A 23,483-nucleotide genomic window follows, 5' to 3' on the forward strand; every position below is an offset into this window, starting at 1 on the left:
ACATTTTTATAACGCTACTCTTTTGTCCGAAATCACCCAGAACAAATCGAGCTGCTTTTCTTTGGATTTTTTCCAGTTCTTGAATCAAGTAATACTGGTGAGGGTCCCATACATTGGAGCCATACTCTAGTTGTGGTTTTACCAGAGACTAATAAGCCCTCTCCTTTCATCCTTACTACAACCCCTAAACACCCTCATAACCATGTGCAGAGATCTGTATCCTTTATTTACAATCCCATTTACGAGGATGGTTTGAAAAGTTCTCGGAATCACCACTAGATGTCAGTGCTAGAGCAACGAGGTTCCCGCGCAATAATCACACATCCTTTGTAAGTGAACACGTGGCGGGTCAGTGCTCTAGCTGCAGGAGTGTGGTAGTGACGACTCTTTGTTGTTGTTCCCGCATAGTGATTTGTGACAATGGAAAAAACTGAGATTCGAGCAGTGATTAAATACTTTGTAAAGAAAGGTATGAAAGCAAAGGAAATTCATGCCGACTTTCAGAACACACTGGGGGACTCTGCTCCTTCATTTTCAACTGTTGCCAAGTGGACGAGCAAGTTTAAATTTGGTCAGGAGAGCTTGGATGATGATCCGCGTAGTGGAAGGCCAAAACATGTTACGACCACAGAATTTATCGCAAAAGTACATAAAATGGTCATGGAGGATCGTCGACTGAAAGTGGGGGAGATTGCTGAAGCTGTAGGGATGTCTTTTGAATGGGTATATTATATTTTAACCAAAGAATTGGGTATGAAAAAATTATCCGCAAGATGGGTGCCAGGGCTCTTGACATTGGACAATAAACGCACCAGATTGGAAATGTCCGAACAAAGTCTGGCCCATTTTCAGTGCAAACAACAAGGTTTTTTGCGCTGGTTTGTGACTACAGATGAAACTTGGGTCTACTACTATACCCCAGATACAAAACAGCAGTCAAAGCAGTGGAAACATGGTGATTCACCACCACCAAAGAAAGCAAAGGCAGTGCGTTCGGCCGGAAAGGTCATGGCCTCAGTTTTCTGGGCTGCAAAAGGCATTCTGCTGATAGATTACCTTCCTACTGGCCAAACAATTACGGGGCAATACTATGCAAACCTCCTAGACCAACTACAGGAAAAGATACGTGAAAGAAGGCCTGGTTTGGCAAGGAAAAAGGTCATCTTTCATCAGGACAACGCTCCGCCGCACACAAGTGTTATTGCCATTGCAAAACTTCATGAACTGGGGTACGAATTTTTGCCACATCCACCTTATTCACCTGATTTGGCACCATCAGACTTTCATCTATTCCCCAAGCTGAAAATTTTCCTCAGTGGACGGAGATTTTCTACAAGGGAAGAACTGAGAGCCGAATTGGAGAGATATTTTGCAGGCCTGGAGGAATCTCATTTTCGAGATGGGACCAAGGCATTGGAACATCGCTGGACCAAATGCATTAGTCTACAGGGAGACTATGTTGAAAAATAAAAGCAGTTCCACTGAAGTAAGATACTTAATTCTAGTACATTCCAAGAACTTTTCAAAGCACCTACATATGTGATTACCCCAATGAAGATATTTCCTTATATTAACACCCAGATACTTACAATGATCCCCAAAAGGAACTTTCCCCTCATCAACGCAGTAATTAAAACTCAGAGGACTTTTCCTATTTGTGAAACTCACAACCTGACTTTTAACGCCGTTTATCATCATACCATTGCCTACTGTCCATCTCACAACATTATCGAGGTCATTTTGCAGTTGCTCACAATCTTGTAACTTATTTATTACTCTATAGAGAATAACATCATCTGCAAAAAGCCTTACCTCTGATTCTACTCCTTTACTCAAATCATTAATATATTTAAGAAAACATAAAGGTCCAATAACACTGCCTTGAGGAATTCCCCTCTTAATTATTACAGGTCAGATAAAGCTTCGCCTATTCTAATTCTCTGAGATCTATTTTCTAGAAATATAGCAACCCATTCAGTCACTCTTTTGTCTAGTCCAATTGCACTCATTTTTGCCAGTTGTCTCCCATGATCCACCCTATCAAATGCTTTAGACAGGTCAATCGCGATACAGTCCATTTGACCTCCAGAATCCAAAATATCTGCTATATCTTTCTGGAATCCTACAAGTTCAGCTTCAGTGGAATAACATTTCCTAAAACCGAATTGCCTTCTATCGAACCAGTCATTAATTTCGCAAACATGTCTAATGTAGTCAGAAAGAACGCCTTCTCAAAGCTTTCATGCAACGCATGTCAAACTTACTGGCCTGTAATTTTCAGCTTTATGTCTCTCACCCTTTCCTTTATATACAGGGGCTACTATAGCAACTCTCATTCATTTGGTATAGCTCCTTCAACCGAACAATAATCAAATAAGTACTTCAGATATGGTACTATATCCCAACCCATTATCTTTAGTATATCCCCAGAAATTGTATCAATTCCAGCCGTTTTTCTAGTTTTCAACTTTTGTATCTTATTGTAAATATCATTGTTATGATATGTAAATTTTAATATTTTTTTAGAATTAGTCACCTCCTCTATCTGGACATTTTACTTGTAACCGACAATCTTTACATACTTCTGCCTTTTGAAGATCCTCACATACAAACTCTCCTTGTTCATTAATTAATCAGGAACCATCCAATCCACACCTTTGGATTGGTTACCAGGTCTTTCAAATATTCCACCTCCTCATCTCTGAAGACAAATGGCACTGAAGAAAGAATGGGTTAAATGCTGTGACAATCCTCTTCTACCAATACATCAAGACTGCCTACGTGAAGATCTCAGGCTGAAACCTAGGAACCCTTCTTGGTTAGTAGGAAAGAGGCTAGCCCAAGATGAATTTCATACTAACACTGCCTGGCACGATGGGTGGGCAGCTTCAAACCCTGACAGATTAGGTCTAATTTCGGATCCAGTTATGCAACCTCCTGGTTTCAACTTACCCAGAAAAATCTGGTCATCACTTAATCGGATCAGAACTCAACATGGCAGATGCAACTACTGGAAACACAAGTGGAAGATTACCAGCGATCCTTATTGCGACTGCTCTGACGTGCCTCAGACCGTTTTCAACATATCGTCACAGAGTGCCCACTCCAAAGATTCAGTGGGACAATAAAGGATATCCACGAGGCCAGTGATGAAGGTGTGAGTTGGCTAACAAAACTGGACATTGAGCTTTAGCAGCAATGCAGATATTGATGAGTTAAAATGTATAAATATAGTTTGTTTATTACGTACTTGTTCTGTGTGTATAGATGAAACTGTTTTTCGTGTAATTGTACATATTTGTTAATAACCAAATTGTAACAATGTATCCTCATGCCATACGAAATATACATATATTCCTGGAATGTCCTTCTTCGAACCTGTTTCTGCCTTAAAATACCTATATACCCTTCCATATTTCACTAAAATTTGTATGACTGCCAATTATGCTTGCCATCATGTTATTCTTAGCTGCCTTTTTGCTAGAATCAATTTCCTAGTAAGTTCCTTAAATTTCTCCTTACTTCCACAGCCATTTCTAACTCTATTTCTTCCCAATCTGCACTTCCTTCTTAGTCTCTTTATTTCTCTATTATAATAAGATGGGTCTTTACCATTCCTTACCACCTTTAAAGCTACAAACCTGTTTTCACATTCCTCAACAATTGCTTTAAGCCCATCCGAGAGTCTGTTTACATTCTTATTTACCGTTTTCTACCAATCATAATTACTTTTTTTAAATTGTCTCATGCCTGCTTTATCAGCCATATGGTACTGCCTAATAGTCCTACTTTTAAAACCTTCCTTTCTATCACATTTATTTTTAACTACGACAAAAACAGCTTCATGATCACTAATACCATCTATTACTTCGGTTTCTCTATAGAGCTCATCTGGTTTTATCAGCACCACGTCCAGGATATTTTTCCCTCTAGTTGGTTCCGTCACTTTCTGAATCAGCTGTCCTTCCCATATTAACTTATTTGCCATTTGTTGGTCATGCTTCCTGTCGTTCGCATTTCCTTCCCAATTGACATTTGGTAAATTAAGATCTCCCACTACCATCACATTCCTTTCCATGTCGTTTCCCACATAGCTGATTATCTTATCAAATAATTCTGAATCCGTATCTGCACTACCTTTTCCTGGTCTGTACACTCCAAAGACATAGAGTTGCCTATTATCTTTAGAAATGAGCCTTACACCTAGAATTTCATGTTTCTCATCTTTAACTTTTTCATAGCTTACAAATTCTTCTTTCACCAGAATGAATACTCCCCCTCCCACCATTCCTATCTCTATGATATAACTCCAGTTCCGTGATAAAATTTCTGCATCCATTATATCATTTCTCAGCCATGATTCAACTCCTATTACAATATCCGGTAAATATACATATATCTATTAAGTTACTTAATTCTATTCTTTTCTTTACAGTACTTCTACAGTTCAACACTAACATTTTTATGTCATCCCTACTTGACTTCCAGATCTCTGTACCCTCATCACCGCTCCCTAGACAACACTGTTTCCCAGAATGTACCTCCCTATTACCCTTCTAAACGTCCGACTCGTTGGCTGAATGATCAGCATACTGGCCTTCGGTTCAGAGGGTCCCGGGTTCGATTCCTGGCCGGGTCGGGGATTTTAACCTTTGTTGGTTAATTCCAATGGCCCGGGGGCTGGGTGTTTGTGCTGTCCCCAACATCCCTGCAACTCACACACCACACATAACACTATCCTCCACCACAATAACACGCAGTTACCTACACATGGCAGATGCCGCCCACCCTCATCGGAGGGTCTGCCTTACAAGGGCTGCACTCGGCTAGAAATAGCCACACAAAATTATTATTATTACCCTTCTAAACAAATTTTCTAACTTATACGTACCACTGCGATTTAAGTGAAGGCCATCTGAGCGCAGATCCCTATCTCCTACCCACCCATTATGATCTAGAAATTTCACTCCCAATTTCCCACATACTCACTCCATAGTCTCATTTAAATCCCCAATCACCTTCCAGTCAGTATCCCTCCTACACAGTATTCCACTAATAACAATCTCTGCTTCCTTAAACTTCATCCGTGCTGCATTTACCAGATCCCACACATCCCCAACTATGTTGGTACTTATATTAGCTTGCCTTACGTTGTTGTTACCAACGTGAATGATAATGTGTCGTTGGTGCTAAACCCGTATTTATTTATGATTCTGGGCAGTCTTCACTTTGCTAAGCCTGTAGCAGAGCTTGGAGTGTCAGAGCAGTTGAAATTGAGTGCGTCAAGTACAAGGAAGGTCAAAAGATGAGATATTGCACTGTTTCAATGAAATATTGACATGCTTTGGTTCTCCAGCAGTGGTGAAATGGTAGGTTCAATCACAAGATAATTATCTTAAGAAAGTGAACAACAATATTTTATTAAGATGCTTGAGAATCATGCAATTATGACACAATAAAGAGGTAAGAGAGTAGCACAATATCTTCTTTTGCTGATCAACCTGATCAGTAGTAGAATGCTCAAAAATAGTGCTAATAATATTAGTGTCTGTCTTACCAGTAGTAGCAACCAATTCAACAAGGTCAGGCCTTCCCTGCCCTCTCAAACACATCACACTCTCTGCAACCTCCAACGAATTCCCCACACCCCAGCCAATGGGAGTGTCCATACTTGTGAGAGCTGCTCTAGTTTTCAAGCCCAGCCCAGCTGATACTTTGATCTGTAAGACACATCACAAATACTTATAACCAACATGTCAGGGGAACATATGCTTGACAAGCATACCTGTTTTGGATGGACCAAACCAACTCCAGTCAAACTCTGTAAGCTTACCATCATACTTGGTGTATTATAGCTCGTGAGATCTAGCCAGTCTTCAGTGTTCTCAGTCACCACTGATCTGCATTTAAGGCTATCAAGCAGGTGGTAGATTCCCTATCAGTTGTTTACCCAGTCTTTTCTTAAATGGTCTCATAGATGTAGGAAATTTATTGAATATCTCCCTTGGCAAGTTATTCCATTCCCTGTCCTCCCTTCCTATAAATGAATATTTGCCCCAATTTGTCCTCTTGAATTCCAACTTTATCTTCATACTATGATCTTCCTTTCATTCATTCATTCATTCATTCATTCATTCATTCATTCATTCATTCATTCATTCATTCATTCATTATTTCCATAAACCTTGACAGTATCTGTGGAAGGCCAGGGGAAAAGGACAGGCACCCTACATGTAGTGCACCCTACCTTTTGAAATAATTACCTAAATCCTAAACTAAAACAGCCATATACACTATTTACAGGTAAAGTCACAAAGTACTGTATAATGTATACATATTTTTCATTTGCACAACCTTTCACTCCCTGGTTCATTCTTCCACATACTGACATATATTTTATCACTGCATGTGCTTCCTAACATAACATTTAATTATATTTACGTTTTTACATTTAATGTTGGGGGACAGGGAGGTTGTTCTAAAACCACACTGAACAAGCAAAGAAACCTAGTTTGCAGGACTCAGTTCGCACAAAGGGGGGTATATGAAACACCCCTTTGCCTCTGCAGACAGAGCTGTAGAATAAGGAGAGTCAAGGGAATGGCCCTCGTGAGAGACTTGTGTAAGGAGGTGACGTCACTTTGTTTACAAAAAGGGGCGATTAACGGGTGGGAAGGCATGCAACTGTTCTTGTTAATTAGTCGTTCAGCGCGATGTTGGATTCCTTTTAGTTTGTGAAGGTTAGCTGCAGTGGTAGGGTGCCAGGTAGGTAGACCATAGGTTAGTATAGGTCCGACTAGTGTCAAGTAAGCCGTCCATATAGCATTCGACTTGCACTCACGGAGGCTTCTGTGCATAAAACTGAGCACCCTGGCAGCTTTGCATCTCACTTCCTCTGTTTGTGTGTTCCATTTGATTTGGTCGGAAATGGTTCTTTCTAGCAAATGCATGGTTTTGACTCACTCAATATGTACATTATTAATGTTGCATGTACATTCTATTGGGTTTCGAGAGCTACTTAACCTAATGTATTTACATTTGCCAGCATTAATTTTGAGATTGTTGAGGTAACACCACACCGCTATAGTGTCCAAGTCCAACGGTAACTTCAGATAATCATCTGCTCACTGTATTTTCCTGTACATTACTGTGTCATCAGTGTACTGGGCCATGGTTGAGGTCCCAAGATGGTGCCTTGACATACTCCTGAGGTTACTTTAACGGTCGAAGATCAAACTCCATCATACACAACACGTTGAGTTCGACCCTCGAGAAATGACCGCAACCATGCCAGTACACTTCCCCTGATATTCATCTGTCTTAATTTTAACAAAAGTCGCTCATGCAGGATTTGGTGAAAAGCTTTAGCCAAGTCCAAGCCATGCAGTCTACCTGAATAATTTTACATTTCTTCAGGGAGAACTGCCACTCATCAATAACATTTGTTAATAAAGTATTACAGGATCTTCCTGGCAGAAAACCGTGCTGGCTTTCACTTAGCAGATTACCTTTCCGAAAGTATTCCCAAATATTAGAGGCTACCAGTCATTCCATACATTTACATACATGGGATGTGAGAGACACTGGCCAATAGTTATCAATAAATGATTTGTTCCCTTTCTTGAAAATTAGAACTACATCAGCATTCTTCCAGTCTTGAGGCAGAAATCCACAGTGAAGTGTGAGGTTGAATAGTTCACAGAGAGATGAATCCACTGACTGAGCACAGTTACGCTTATTTAAGCTTATTCTTCTATCAATGTCATTCCTTGCCATTTCTCCGCTGACAGCTCAGATATCTGCGTAGTCAAATAACAGCCTTGAAATTAAATTTTCTACAAGAAACATTATATGCATCTTTTTTTGTAATATAATGGTTTTTGAGAGAATCCAGCTTTCTTGTGTTTTTGGCTGTGGTCAGCAGGAAAAAACAGACTCATTTACTCACTTGCTTTAACCAAAATAAGATGTAAGTCATTGGCCCTATTAACAATTGAAATTAGATTTTCTACAAGAAACATCAGGTAGGAAGATGATGTTTTTTTTTAAGTAATAATCTGTGTTTCTATCTTTTTAATATTCTGTAGGTTTAGGATTAAATTTAGTAGGTTCATAAATCACAATTCATTTTGCATAATTATTAGACAGAACCTCTCCTGCCTAAATGCCAACCTCACCTTCCCGGGATGAACAAACCTGCTTCCACAGACGAGGCTCTGTCGACCGAGTCACGGCGGTATAACCGTTACATCAATTACAGAGGAAATGCTATAATTTCAGCTAGTCCATTAGCTGAGAGGTGGCAGCCCCACCAATGGTCTTACTTCCTTCAGGCTAGCAACCCATCAGAAGGACATTTGATTGCTTTCAAGTCTTGCAAAAAAGAAAAATGCAAGACTGTAACGGGACACATGGCCCAATACTTGGAAGGAAGATGATGATGATGATGATCATAGACATCATACTATAACTGTGTTCTGAGAAAAGTAATAAGAGATGAAATTAATGAGGGAATTAGGCTGGGTTATTGAAAAATATGAAAACTAAATAGGTATCATGTATCAGGGAAGTAATTGAACAAAACATCTCAGAATTTTAAAAAACTCAGAAAAGAAGCCATTGAATGAAGAAATAAATAAAAAGTGAAATTATCCTCCTGAAGACATCCTGCTAGTAGCACAAAGCAGAAATTCTGAAGATGGAGAAAACCTTCTTTCAACAGATTGGAGGAAATTGACAACATTCTTTGTGTCTTAGAGACAAAGATCAACATTAAAAAGCAAAGGTGAATGTCCATCTCCTTGTGTGACTTCTGTTTATAACTCAAAATGTCACTTTGGAGTGGTAGTCTATTTGTTAGTGTTTATTTTATTATCTAAGGCAAGTTCATTAAGGATGTGGTAGATAAAAACAACATTTATGTTTTATTTTTCTGGTATGAGTACCAGAGTTCAATTGTGGTGCTTCTCGTGCAGAGGGATCAATTGATGTATATCCATTGCTCAGGGATCACTCAAATGCGTGATCTATTCCCTCTTTGGAGAGGCTTCTTCCAGGTCTACAGTGTAATTCAAAAATTATAACTGTTAGGTTTTTCAATGCATCAAAACTAATTTATAATGTAATAATATTCAGAAAATACCTGAAAAAGAAAACAACAGAGATTATGTGAAAAAGATTAGGTAATTAAATTGTTGATGTTTCTTTTGCAGGCATATGCCTAATGCATTGTTATATGTTTTCTTTTTTATGTATTTTCTAAATACAGGTATTGATTTAATCATAAATTAGTTTCAGTGGACTGAAGAATCTAACAGTTATAAATTAAGTTGAAAATTAAAAGAAATGATGATACAGACGAACTGAAGGATATATGCTGATATTTCCCAGAACTCTAACAGATACAAGAAAGATTGTTACTATTTTCAAAAGCTAAACAGTGATTTGTATAAAATACAGATGTAAGGCAGAATACCACTGGCTCTTCATTTCATGCACCAGGTGTATGCATAAGTCTTTTCTGGTTTCATTAAGAGATGGCGCCATTGAACAGTAAGCAGTGTATGAATCTGACACATACATCAGTTTGTTCATCTGATATTAACCTACCAACATACACAAGTTGAGTCCGCCAAATACTAGCATCTGTGTTGTATCGCTCTGTTATCATGTCAACGTTTGTGCCTGAAAAAGAACATTTGCAGCACACATTGCTTTTCTTATTAAATCAAAAGAAAAAGGCTGTGGAAAGTCATCGTTTGTTGGTAGAAACATACGGTGAACACGCTTCTTCAATTAGAATATGTGAGACATGGTTTTGACAATTTAAACATGGTGCGCTCTGATAGACCACAAAAGTGCGAAGACGAGCAATTGCAGGCGTTACTGGATGATGACCCAACTCAAACTCAACACTATCGCCAACAAGTGATTAATTTAAATCACACTTTGATCAAAAGATGACTGTAATGGGCCAGAAGACACGGCAAAATGATTTTGTTACACTACAATGTGCCGTCTCACACAGCAAAACCAGTGAAAGACACCTGGAAATCGCTTGGATCGGACATCCTTCCACACTCGCCATACACTCCCAACCTGGCACCATCTGACTATCACCTCTTCGCATCAATGGGGCATGCGCTCGCAGAGCAGCACTTCAGTAATTTTGAGGAAGTTGGAATATGGCTTGAAAAATGGTTTGCTGCAAAAATCAAGAAACTTATCTTCATAATTATGCAATTCATATTAAAAGGACACTGTGTTATTATACGTAATTCTTTTACAATTTAAGTAAAGAATCCACAGTTTTCGTGATTGTTTTGAAGTTAAAAGCCTTCTTCTAAGAAGACAGTTTGACAACTGACTCACTGTGTCTATTGTATGTGTGTGCTGCAGTTCTTCAAAACCACTGCAGATATTTTGTCGGACTGTTCCAGACAGTTTGTTTGCCCCATTATGGTTGCAGCCTTAGAATACAGGTCACAGTGATGAGACTTGTTGACTTGTTGTGGATATGGACAACACAGTGAACAACCACGAAACAAGTAATGAGTTTAGTCTTTCAGTGCCACATTCTTTACATTTACCTCCTCGTGACCAGATGCATTGCTTGCCCAATTCTCACATCATGTCAACATTTGAATATTTGTAATCTCTTAAAGTTTTGGTGTTTTGTAATTATTGGAATCAGAGATAAAGGCAGCTAATCAAACTGAAATAGTTTCCTTCTCAGTAATTAGTTTGTATCTCTAGTGCATGAATGAACTTGCTGCATTACTCACCAACTCTTGTGCCAACTCTCGAGCATCCTTCACGGTCTTATAGAAGGCTGCTGCTCCAACTTTAATATCCATAACGAGGTACTGACTACCTTCAGCTGCTTTCTTTGATAAGATGGAGCCTGAAATTGATGGCAATAGCTATTAATGAATGATTTTTGGTAGGTATAACTACCGTATTTACTTGTGTAATTTTCCCTCCCTGATTTTTAGAACAAAAATTTGGAAAAGAATATAATCACGTATTTTCCCCCTTGTTTTATCTACAGTTTCCACTAGTTGCGAACCATGGACTTATCTCGTCTTTGTTATTCATGCTAATGTATGGAAATCAGGAACTAGTTTGGAAATTCCAGTTCATGTTTCCCATCCTAGGAGAGGAGGAAGTGACTGATTACTCAACATTCCAATGCCCAGGGCCAGAACACACCTGTGACTGCTAGCCATCGCCCTTATTATCAGCTGTGACTTGCACGTGTACAGTAATCACTTTCAACAGTGTTCTTAAGTGTGAATTGTTGTGCAAAGCGTTTGTTATTGATATGATGAGAAAGAAAAATAGTAGGTACGATGCACAATTTAACTTGTCTGTAATAGAATTTACCGAAAATAATGGCAATTGCACTACATCTCATGAATTTTCCGTAGCACCATCACATGTGCATTACTGGCGGAAGCAGAAAGAAGAATTACAGTGTACCAAGGAAACAACTTTATCATTTTGGGGACCAAAAACCAGCAAGCATCCAAAAATTGAAAAGGAAGTAGTTTCTTAAGTAAATCAATTGAGAAATTATGGCTTTTCAGATTCCCACGAGATGCTCCAATTAAAGGCAAAAACCTTGAAAATTCCTGATTTTAAAGCAAGCAGAGGGTGGCTTTGTCAGTTCATGAAAAGGAACAATCTTTCTCTTTGAAGAAGGACATCTCTATGCCAATGACTTCTGAAGGACCACAGTGAAAATCTGGCATTTCCAATGAACTAGATGGAACTGAAGATGATTGCATCTAGGAGATGGAAGAGAATGGGACTTCAGAAGAAAGCGACGATGAATGAGATGATAAGTCTATTTCTTTGAAGTGAAATACATATTTGCATAGGCAGTTTTGCAGATTTTACCTTAATACAGTATTCTAATTTGTTTCGGCTATCTGGCTCCTATCTTCAGTAAATTCTCGTGTGACATTAAAATACTGTGGTTTCTGTATAATTATTGCTAAGGAACGTATTATTGACTTTGATTTTTTATTAAAATTAGTTGTGTTTCACGTATTTTCAATTATTTTGTACCATTTAAGCCTAAATAAATTTTGTAACTTAAGTACGGTAATTATGTTCAATTTTTCATTTCCATTTTTAATTTAGATTTGCAAAATTTTCCCTCCCCGTTTTGGAGGTGCAAAAAAGTAAAAAAAAAAAGGGGGAAAAGTTAAACGAGTAAATATGGTATGTCATATTATTAATTCAGCCATAACAAATCAACAAATTAACTTCGCTCGCTAAAAAATAATATTAATAACGTTATTAGTATTACATTCCACTAACTACATTTATGATTTTATTATTTTATTTTATTATTATGAGTAAATTTGAAAATAACTAGGTTCTGTTCTGTGAATATTAATACATGAAAGAGTCTCGATGATGAGCACACTCAAGATGCAAGGATTTAGAACCTAGTTATTTTCAGATTTACTCATATTTTCATCTTTTCATCCCAGTTTATATGTCAATTTGTATATATTTGTTTTCATTTATTTTATGTTAATTATGTGCATGTACATTTGTTTAGTTATTAGATGTCTTACATTAAGGCTGAAGATGGCCAGCCCCAGCCAAAACTAGTCCCTAATTAATGTAATTTAGAATATTGCATATTATAGTACTGAAAGGTGGACCATTACAACATTAATTTAATAACTATATTTTAATTACAATTCAATATGGATCAGAACCGTGAAGTTTATAGCCTATGAATATCATGACAGCATGGAGGAACTGAGATTGAGAGACATGTGTACATTTTTTAACTAGGTTTCGCTGTAATAATTATACTTACCAACTACCAGAGGATTGCTATTAACTGTTGCTGTAACATCTCTTCTCTTGTATAGTTCTTTGTCTGCTGGAGCAAGTTTTCCGGTTGCTCCAGCAATGAAGCACCCAGCATTGGTTAATGCTGAACGCATCTGCTCTTGAGTGCAGCTCACATTATAACCTGAAATGTAACATTGACAGGGTGTCATATTTCAACTACTTAAGATACTGGCTTAAATAAGAACGGGATCCAGTTTCCAGTCACATGTGGCGGTTACTGGTTCATTACCCCACCCAGCAGTAAGTCAGATAGAGGGTGTGGAAGAAGAAAAAGAGTTAATAGAACATTTCTAATAAATTTCTGGATTCATGATGCCTGTCAGATGGCGTAGAGGGACCAATTACTATCATCCAGTATCAAGAGAGTCTGGTCAACAATTCACACTTCTCTTGTATACTTGAGATACATTTTCGAGAAAATTTTGTAATACTAATGATGTAACCATAATGAGGTGGTCAGTTTGCATGTCAAAATGTCCACTGTCTGTTCTGTAAAATGATTTTTATAAAGGATTCTAAAATCTAAGTTTCCAAAATACTTGAAGTCAAAGTAGTAACTTCAGTGAACACATCATAAATGTGATTGCCATGAGGAACAAAACAAGATGATATCAAAGAGTGGGAGAGAGCAAGGCATATACTCGAGGGCATGCAATGCCACCTTACATGAACTGTCAAGTATCATTCTAAGACTCAGGGCAATTAATTTTAATTTTGGTTATAATCAGGGCTGGGATTTCTATGTAAATGCATATGTTTATTCATATGCTACAATTAAAATTTAGTCGCATGTTTACAAATTAGGATATCTGAAGTGGACCCGCACTGCTCTGCAGCATTCGTTATAAACAGCTTAGATAACTTGTCTTGATATGCCTGTCAAAGTCATATTGTTTTGCCTGCCCTTTTCAATAGTTTTATGAGTATTTAATATCGGTACATGATTCGTGCCTTAAGTAGTTTATAACACTTCTTTCCATACAGTATTCACTGTGCTTCGACCATTCGGCCGCATCTGGATTTTACCATTTTCAAACGATCTTGCCCGAGATAGTGCAACACACAATTGGCCGTGGCTGAATGCTGGTTTGGATAAGTAGACACCCACTTTTTCAAGAGGTTGTCTCTGCATGTTATTACTGGTAATGGTCATACAGAAGGCTAGTATACTTGATACCTTCCCGCCTCTGCATACGGCGATATTTTCTATTAGCAGCATGTAAGTTATTAAGAAAGTTCTGACATCTATTGAGTATATTCAGAAGCTGTGGAAGGTCAGAAAATCAAAGAGTTTATAGCACATAATAATATTGTTCCATGATTAGATGAAGTGTAAACTCTCTGGCTTCATAGCTGCATGCAATGACATTACTAAGGATGAAAATCACATAATTAGATCAGAATATTAAGGAAAGTGTTAGTCGCTTAGCAACCTGCTAAGTACAGAATGTATTGCGGGTTAGGGTAAGGCTTCAACTGCAATTATTGGAGTGATAAGTTAATGATTACTCAAAGTTGGCCGAACTTAGAGACTTATCAATGCCCCATGATTCACCAGCAGGTAATTCCGGAGAGAAGAAAACAAAAACGAAGCAAATCGGTCCAGTAGAATAGATGGACGGATTTGCCAAAGCTGTTTTTAGTAAACTCTTAATATATAGATTTTATAGGCATAGGGATGTGGTGACCCCATCGCCCAGTGGGAAACCACTGCAATCAGCTACCCAAGTATTGGCGGGAAAACCATAACGTTTGCGGGGTATGGAGGAAATGCCTACTCCCAGTCCTGAACAACAAAGATGAAATAAGGCAGAAAGCCTTCTTCACAATTTCATAAAATCATCCTTCATCTCTCATCTTCACCTTTCTAAATAACATTTAGAATTGTAACTCGAGGATTTGTCCTCATCTCAAGGTGACACCTTAGACCAGGGATGGCGAACCTCTTCCAGCTAGTGTGCCATTTCAAGTCTAGTTTATTATTCTCAACTGTTTACTGTGCCACTTGTTATTTTCCTTTATGGAATGGCTACAACACACCCCACCCCCCATCTTTGTTTCCTAATTCCCAAATATGTTTCATAATATGTTATTTATTTATTTATTTATTTATTTATTTATTTATTTATTTATTTATTTATTTATTTATTTATTTATTTATTTATTTATTTATTTATTTATTTATTTATTTATTTATTTATTTATTTATTTATTTATTTGCTTATTTATATATTTATTTATTAGATATATGTGTAAATAAATTTGATTGCATGTTCTGTGATCATATTTTGCAAATAATTCAAAAAATAATTTTTAAATTGGTTAGTTCTGAGATTCGTAACATTTTGTAAAAATGATATAATAAGCTACTTCATCATTAAATATTATCAGATATAAAAACCAAAAATGCTAATATTGCCAATGGACTCTAAGTGAAATATTGTTCTCACATTTAATGTGAAACTTGTAACAAAGTAAGTTACCCTGTAGCAAGTTTTTTTCATGGCCAAAAACAGTTGTGGGAGGCTGTTCCACTGTTCAAGTATTAAGTTCTCTAGCTTATAGAGAGTGTATTCATCATCAACAGCACACTCAATTTGCTTCACCAAGTTATACGAATTTGTTCACCTATGTAACGCTTTATTGAAATTCAATCAAATCCATTCTAAATGATCAATTAAAAATAACTTAATGACACTCATTTGTGCAATATGAGGTTTTTGAAATAAAGAGCCATGTTTTCTTCAAATCTTGAAATCGGTAAAATATCTTGGAAACTATTTGTTTTGAATTATGTAAGACGTCCACATACTTCTTACAAATACTTTTTTTGTCTTCAGAAGTTAATTGATCTGAAAAATTTAACATCAATTCAAGTTGTACTGTAAGTGAAGGAAAGTACTTAAATGTCTTTATTTCAACATCCCTGAGAGTACTTCATGTTTCTCTGGAATGATTTTAAGATCTCAAACAATCTGTCAGCAGTGTGTCTCTTTCCTTGCAGTTCATTTTTCACATCATTCTATACTGCTGTAAAATCACGGGGAAAGATTCAGTCGCACAGTGAAATAGGGTCCATAACTTCTGGGAATTCTTCTTGTTTTTCTATCATGAAGAAGCAAATTTCATCCAAGAGTTCAACAAACCTCTGGAGTACTTGCCTACGACTCACCCAGTGAACATTATTGTACAAGTCAACCAATTTGAGATTCCACTTCGTGTAACATCTTCGAGAACTGGCGATTATTTAGAGCACATGCAGATATGTTCACGAGTTTAGTTATCACCGAGCGTACACTTTCAAACGACTTCATGCCTTCTTTCGCGTGCAGGGCTTCCTGGTGCAACATACGATGGAACTGTAAAATAGGGTGTTTAACTTCTTCTTTAAGAAATTTCAAAAACCTGCTACAAATACCCACCATACTTGGGGCAGCATTAATTGACAAAGACACAATTTTCTGTAAGTCAGACCCCATTTTTAATACAAGATATAGCTTCACTCTCTTCATTATATCTTTCCCTGTTGTCGTAGTTCATAAGCTCAGCAATTTAACTAATTCCTCCCACATCACATTTCCACAGGGAAAACAGACAAAAAAGCTATCCATGTTGGTAAGGTCACATCCGTATTTTCATCAAGACATACTGAATGCATGTGGGAGTTATCCAAATCAGCTTTCAATTGCTCCGAATCATCTTCTCTCATTATTCTATTCTTAACAGTATTTCTGCTGGCTGGCATTTCTTTAATTCTGTTAATTATTTGTTGTTTCTTAGGAAAGTCTTCAAATAACGTATCGAACATCAACAGGAAGTCTTCTTCAAGAACTCACCATCTGAAAGTGGTTCCCTATGTTGTACTATGCAGTGAGACAGGTGGAAACAGCTGCACTGATATTATTCCTTGGCCAGAAAGATGATACAAAAGAACTTAGTTCGTTTTGCGTATTGCTCAATTTTTTGTGAAACATAATATTTCCGTCATGTCTCCTTTGCTTTTCATTTGTTCCTTCATTATGATTTTAGCACATTTTTAGCTTGTATTATGTAGATTACTTTAACCCCCTGCCCTTATTTTTTACTGAAGATGGCTCAAACGAGTCAAAACATGTTTGAATTTTATTGCTCCATCTAATGATGGAATTATGTTTTGTATTGATTTAGGAGGATACATTTAATTTTTTTCCTTTGTAAAGTGAATGATTCATCTCAAAATGGCGCTTTAATTTAATGTGCAGCATACAACTGTTCGCGAACACAGGCAAGACAAAGCTTTATTGCCTCTTTCTAACAGTCCAAATTCCCTTGTCAACTGTTCTTGAAAAATCCAGTCATTACATTTGTTAAGTGTCTGTCTTTTTGGGCACCAAAATCATGTTTGAGATGTCCGTATACAAAACCACCAGAAAACGACATGCAGTAAATCGTTACACACAAAGAATAATTATGTGCTACTTGCGACCGACCAACCGACTTGCCGGCTGCATCTCACTTGACTTCTGGACCTATCAGTGTAGCAGTGTTGCCATATTGCATGTCCGAATGAAACTAGAATTTAGATTTTAGATATTTCATTCTTACACATGAAACACTATGACTATACGATGCACGAGATATGTGTAGTCCGTAGTACAAGACGTATATAAAAACTTTAATATGTTCATGTGGTGTACCACCGAATTTGTGTTTGCGTGTCACCTAATGACACGTGTTGCATAGGTTCGCCATCCCTGCCTTAGACAGTCGATCATGAAAAGTCTTTTCAAGAAGTATTCCACCGACTGCAATCATATATTGCAGAAAAGACAGCATTCAGATACGGTATCATTCCGAAGATTATGATGGATCAGAGCATCTGAAAACTCAACAGCCAGCATGTACACAAAACCTTCAAAGAATTAAACCTAAACAAATCTCTTTCTTCTCGACACACAATGTTAACTCTTTGTGCCAAATTGGAAAATTATAGATTGGCACTGACATCATGGACAAACATAAAATTCTAATCATAGCCCTTCATGAAATAAGGAATAGTGATCAAGACCCAATAGAAGCACAAGGGTACCGACTGTATAAAGGAATCCTTGGAAAACGAGTGATGAAAAACTGTCCACAGTTTGGTAATGGATTTCGAATAAATTTCAAAATCATAGATTCAATCATGGAATTTAAATCTTAATCCCCCAGACTTGCAACACTAACTCTGAAATCTGCAAATAAAATCTACACAATTATCAATGTACATGCTCCCACTAATCAGAAAAATAACACCTTAAATGATAAAGAAGAAGCATAAAAATTCTAAGATCTCCTAGATCAAACTTTAATCAACATACCTCCATCACATGTTAAGATTCTCCATGGCAATTTCAATGTACAACTGGGACAAGAAAGAACGTACTGAGATATCATTGGAAAATGGCCAGCACATAAGAGGATGAATAAGAATGGTCAGTGATTGGTTGAATTATGCAGAAACCACAATCTTATCTCAAAATCAACATACTTTACAAGGAAACCTCACAAATTAAAATCTCTGGAAACATTCTGATTTCCAAGAAGGTGAATGGCAACTTGACCACGTTTGTATGGATAAAATTCATCATCATGATATCTTGGAAAGAAGACGGGAGGGCATTGGTTGAAAGAAATTCAAGAGGCTCTCAAAACAGTTGGACTCAAAATTACAGATGCAGAGAACAAGAATACAATTACCACCCTTCTTAATAATCACAAATTTTCAACTGAAATGATGCACAGAAGGCCTGTCAAGATTTCAGACAAATTAAGAACACTGTGATCAGAGCAAATGAAGAAGTACTGGGCAGATAGAAAAATCAAACCTTCAAAGAAAATGTGTACAGGGAAGACTCAAGTGGTCCAATGTGGCCAATAAAGTGAATAATAATAATATAGATTTTATTTGCCATATTTCCAACTTTAGTACATATTTTTACATATTTGTGAAAACTTGATATACAATAATTACATAATTTAATGATTTTATTCTAAATACATTCCATATTTTATGGTTTCAAAGTTATTTTTCCCAGAAAAGTATTTAGTTGTTTTTTTTACTAGCATCAATAATTTGAAACTGGAATATGGAATTTTTATGAAATATGGAACGAAAGTTCTGCTCTATGCATATATTTTACTTTCTTGCTGGCTTTGTCACTCAACCCTGTGACCCATATCCAGAAGGTTAAACTCTTCTTCTGTGACTTTAATTGAAATGTTTATTTTTGTGACTCTATTAAAATTTGATACAATACAAATATTCTTTACATTATTTTTTTCCAATTTTTAATAAAAAATCCATATTTCACTTCATATTTTGACATTTTTTAGCCCATAGGTATATACATATTTAGCCATTTTTATTACATATTAATGTTAATGGTTATAATTTTAATGGCTGTTATTTAAGGGATCTAACATCAAGATCATTGGCCCAATAGTTAAAAATACTGGGTGTCTCTAAATTAAACCGACAAAAAATTCAGGGATTCTCTTTGTGTTATATAAAGAATTATGGCACAATCAGATTGGTGGAGAATATTTTTCTTTTTGAGAAAATGAGGTTGCATTTTACTTCCAGGCGTGCGATTGAAATTGGCAAACTCGCCGTATTTGCTATGCCAGAACACAAATCACTGCCCGCTGCTGTGCTTCAGGGAAGGGAGGGAAAGTGGACAGACACACAGACAATGCTCAGTGTGAATGCACAAGTTTCTCTTTTGTTTATCACAGTCACTTCCTAGCCTCAGTAGGCAGTATACAGTTTTTATCCATATTAGCTGCTAAATTTGCAGTATAAATTGGTGAGAATGGCTCCGTTTTGGTACACTAACAAAGAAATGGTTGATATGCACCAAGCCTATGGCAATGGGAGAATAACCGCACTGATTTTTGGCATTCGGCACCCTAACTGCTATTAACCTCATCATTCAAGCTTTGTGTCCATTGATAGGCGACTGTGTGAAGGAGGGTGGAAGAAACCCCTCATGTGACAGTAGTGCACATATTTCAGCATTGGTTTAGTGTCAGTATTTGGGCCGGCATTGTTGATGACTATTTACTTGAGCCATATGTACTTCCTCCTCGCCTGAATGGTGAGGAATGCTACCGTTCTCAGTAGACCCCTGCCTGGATTATTGGAAGGTGTTCCTCTGGGTATTTGGCAGCGATTGTGGCTGTGTCGTAATGGCACTCCACCGTATTTCACTCGCCGTGTCAAGCAGCACTTAAGTGATCATTATCCAGGGAGATGGGTAGACTATGGTGGGACAGTTAAATGGCCTCCATGCTCACCCAATTTAACTCCCATGGACTTTTCTTGTTATGTGAAGATCGAAGCAGAAGCGAGAGGAATATTGAAGGTTTTCCATAATCAAACCATTGGGTGCTTTTTCATTCAGCATTCAGTATTTCATTCCTTTTATAATGTTGTGAGTAAAAGAATGCATGATCATGTGGCAGCAGCATTGCATCTTTGCGCATGTTAAATAATAAAGAAAGTTATTCAGACCAACAGACGAGAGGAGAAATGATTGTGTGCATTCCTTGACTGACAAATGTGTCTTAATTACTTTGTGTTCTTGTACTGTGTGTGCAATTATGGCTGCTTAATAATTTGAGGGTATTGCCTGTAAGAGACAAGGACAATATTCTGCCCAAGTCGAACGAAGAAACTTGCGCATTCGCATGGAGCATTATCTCTGTCTCCATCTATCATACACCCACTTCTCCTCCCTTCCCTGAAGCACGGCAGCAGACAGCAGTTTGTACTCTGGTGCTGCAAATACGGTGAGTTCATCAATTTAAATAGCATACCTAGAAGTAACAAAGTTACCTCATTTTCTCAACAAGAAAAAATTTCCTACACCAATCCAATTGTGCCATCATTCTTTATATAACACGAAGAGCATCCCTTAGATTTTTGTCGTTATAATTTAGATACACACTGTATATATCCTGTATAATTATTATTTAACAACAATATGCAAGGTTTTGCTCATTATTTAATCATTTATTTATTTATTTATTTATTTATTTTATGTATTTATTTAATTTATTCATTTATTCATTTATTTATTTATTAATTATCTGATCTGTTTGCTAGTTATTTTTCCACTTATTTATTGAGTGAGTATAAAAAATAGTAATGATAGTAATGATTTGTTCTCTCCAAATCATGGAACGGATTGTAAGACAGTTTATTATTATTAGCTCTTATGATGAGCTTTTTCATGGGGAGTAATATATTTTTGGAAATGGAGAATTCACTTCTCCTTTAGCAGGTTAGCAATCGCTATTTGCTAACACAGCGGGACCATGCTCTTGGTCTGCCACTGCTAAGCAGAGTCTTGGAGGGGCATGCCAATCCAGCTGATGAGCCCAAATGGCACGTCTGGGTGAAACTCTGCAAATGCACACGGCCTAACCACCAAAAAGCTGGTTCTATTCCTGTGATTTTAAGATCTGCGGCCATGAAAGCCATTTTTGATTTTTCATTTTACTTTGCATTTGCAAAACTTCTAAGTAATACAGTATATTTCCTTTGTCAAATACTTTATCCAAGGAGATAAATACTGTATAAAGGGTAACAGAGTATGTTTTGAAACAAACGTCCCTCTGTGCAACTTGATCTTCTCTATTTCAACAGCCCTAAAACAGCAGATATATTGCCTTAGACATTTTATTAATTGGCCAGTGGACTTTTCTAAAGTGCTTAGCCATTACACCACATGTCCATCTTATTAATGTAACTTAAAAGTTTTCCAGTCTGTCAAACACACAATTTCAATATAAATTATAACATTATAACATACCGGTATCTGTAAAAAATACACAGGTATGTTATAGTGCTTTAATTTATAATAAAAATGTATGTCCGACAGACTGGAAAGCTTTTAAGTTATACATTTAACTAAGTCGACACTGGAAAATATGTCTTCCTTCTTAACATCTTATTAAGAGCCAAATCAGAATGTACTTTCTGGATATGTCTTGTATATTATGTATTTTACAATAGGAAGTGTTCTGATCTCAACATTGACTACAATTGGTGAATGATAATACAAAATAAAAGTAAATTAAGAATAATTGCTATAATATACAGTAATAATACTCATCAACATAATCTCCAGGAAAAAATGGTAAACATAGGAAATACACATATGAGAGTTTAAAGACTTATAATATTAATGAAAGATATAAAAATCATAAACTACAGAATATGAGAACATTTAACATTTTTATATTATATTTAAGTTGGTATAATTGGGATAATCCTTATGTGCTACATATGATGAGTAACAGACTTGAAATGGTACCAGAATCAATCAATCAATCAATCAATCAATCAATCAATCAATCAATCAATCTTGATCTGCATTTAGGGCTATCGCCCAGGTGGTAGATTCCCTATCAGTTGTTTACCTAGCATTTCATTAAACATTTTCAAAGAACTTGGAAATTTATCAAACATTTTCCTTGATAATGTATTCCAATCCCTTATTCCTCATTCTATAAATTAACATTTGCCCCAATCTGTCCTCTTGAATTCCAACTTTATTCCCATATTTATGATTTTTGTTACTTTTAAAAGCTCCGCTCAAGCTTATTCATCTATTAATGTCATTCCAGGCCTTCTCTCCCCTGACAGCTCAAAACCTACCACATAGTTGAGCATTTTGTCTCCTTACTCCCAAGTCTTCACAGCCCAAAGTTTGCAATATTTTTCTAACACTACTCCTTTGTTGGAAATCACCCCAGAACAAATTGTGCTGCTTTGCTTTGGATCTTTTCCCGTTCTCATACCAAGTATTCCTGATGTAGGTATGATACACTGGAACCATACTCTATTTGGGGTCTTACCAGACACTTATATGCCCTCTCCGTTACAGCCTTACTTCAACCCCTAAATACTCTCACAACCATGTGAAGAAATCTGTAAACTTTCTTAACAACTTCATTAATATGGTTACCCTAATGAAGATCAATCCTTATGTTAACACCTGGGTACTTACAGCATTTCCCATGAGGTACTATCATCCCATCAACATAGTAATTAAAAGTGAGAGGACTTTTCTTCTTGGTGAAACTTACAACTTGACTCATGTGTACAGTAAGCATAATGTCAGAGAATTGTAGTTAACTTATGTGGGGTTGGAGACAAGCATCACTAAGCCTCCCAAAGTGCTTTTTCAGTAATCAAAAGGAAGATATTTTATAAAGTTAGAAATACAGTACTCCTCCTTTGAAGATATCCGGTATAAGTCAAGAGGGTATCAAAATACTTGCATACCAGGTATACTCTCCAGTTTATCCAGTGTGCCTCCTGTTATCTCCAGTCCTCGTCCTGATATCATGGGCACCTTGAACCCCAAGGCAGCGAGAGCAGGTGCGAGGGGTAAGGACACTTTGTCCCCCACCCCTCCAGTGCTGTGTTTATCAACCATTGTCCAAGATGAGTCCCATTTCAGAACGTCACCTGCAAGCAGAGAGCAGTCAAGCAACCTCATATTAAATACAAGTCCTCTCATTCAAATTACAAGTTTATATTTCCGGACTGAAAATTGTTTGTTTGAATAAGG

The 23,483-nt window shown here is 36.9% G+C and overlaps 1 protein-coding gene across 2 annotated transcripts in view; it reads right to left on the reverse strand.

The window, feature by feature from the left end:
- The window catches only part of LOC136866228 (thymidine phosphorylase), a 170,251-nt gene that overhangs the window by 26,269 nt on the left and 120,499 nt on the right, over window positions 1–23,483 (reverse strand). For both annotated transcript variants that reach the window (XM_067143013.2, XM_067143014.2), the window contains exons 4-7: window positions 23,195–23,380; window positions 12,842–13,000; window positions 10,785–10,903; window positions 5,558–5,720 (exon numbers count right to left, since the gene is read on the reverse strand). In XM_067143013.2, coding sequence (XP_066999114.2) covers window positions 5,558–5,720; window positions 10,785–10,903; window positions 12,842–13,000; window positions 23,195–23,380 — 627 coding nt within the window. The remainder of the gene's footprint in view (window positions 1–5,557; window positions 5,721–10,784; window positions 10,904–12,841; window positions 13,001–23,194; window positions 23,381–23,483) is intronic.

Source organism: Anabrus simplex, chromosome 3, assembly GCF_040414725.1.
Source record: "Anabrus simplex isolate iqAnaSimp1 chromosome 3, ASM4041472v1, whole genome shotgun sequence".
Lineage (NCBI taxonomy): Eukaryota > Metazoa > Arthropoda > Insecta > Orthoptera > Tettigoniidae > Anabrus > Anabrus simplex.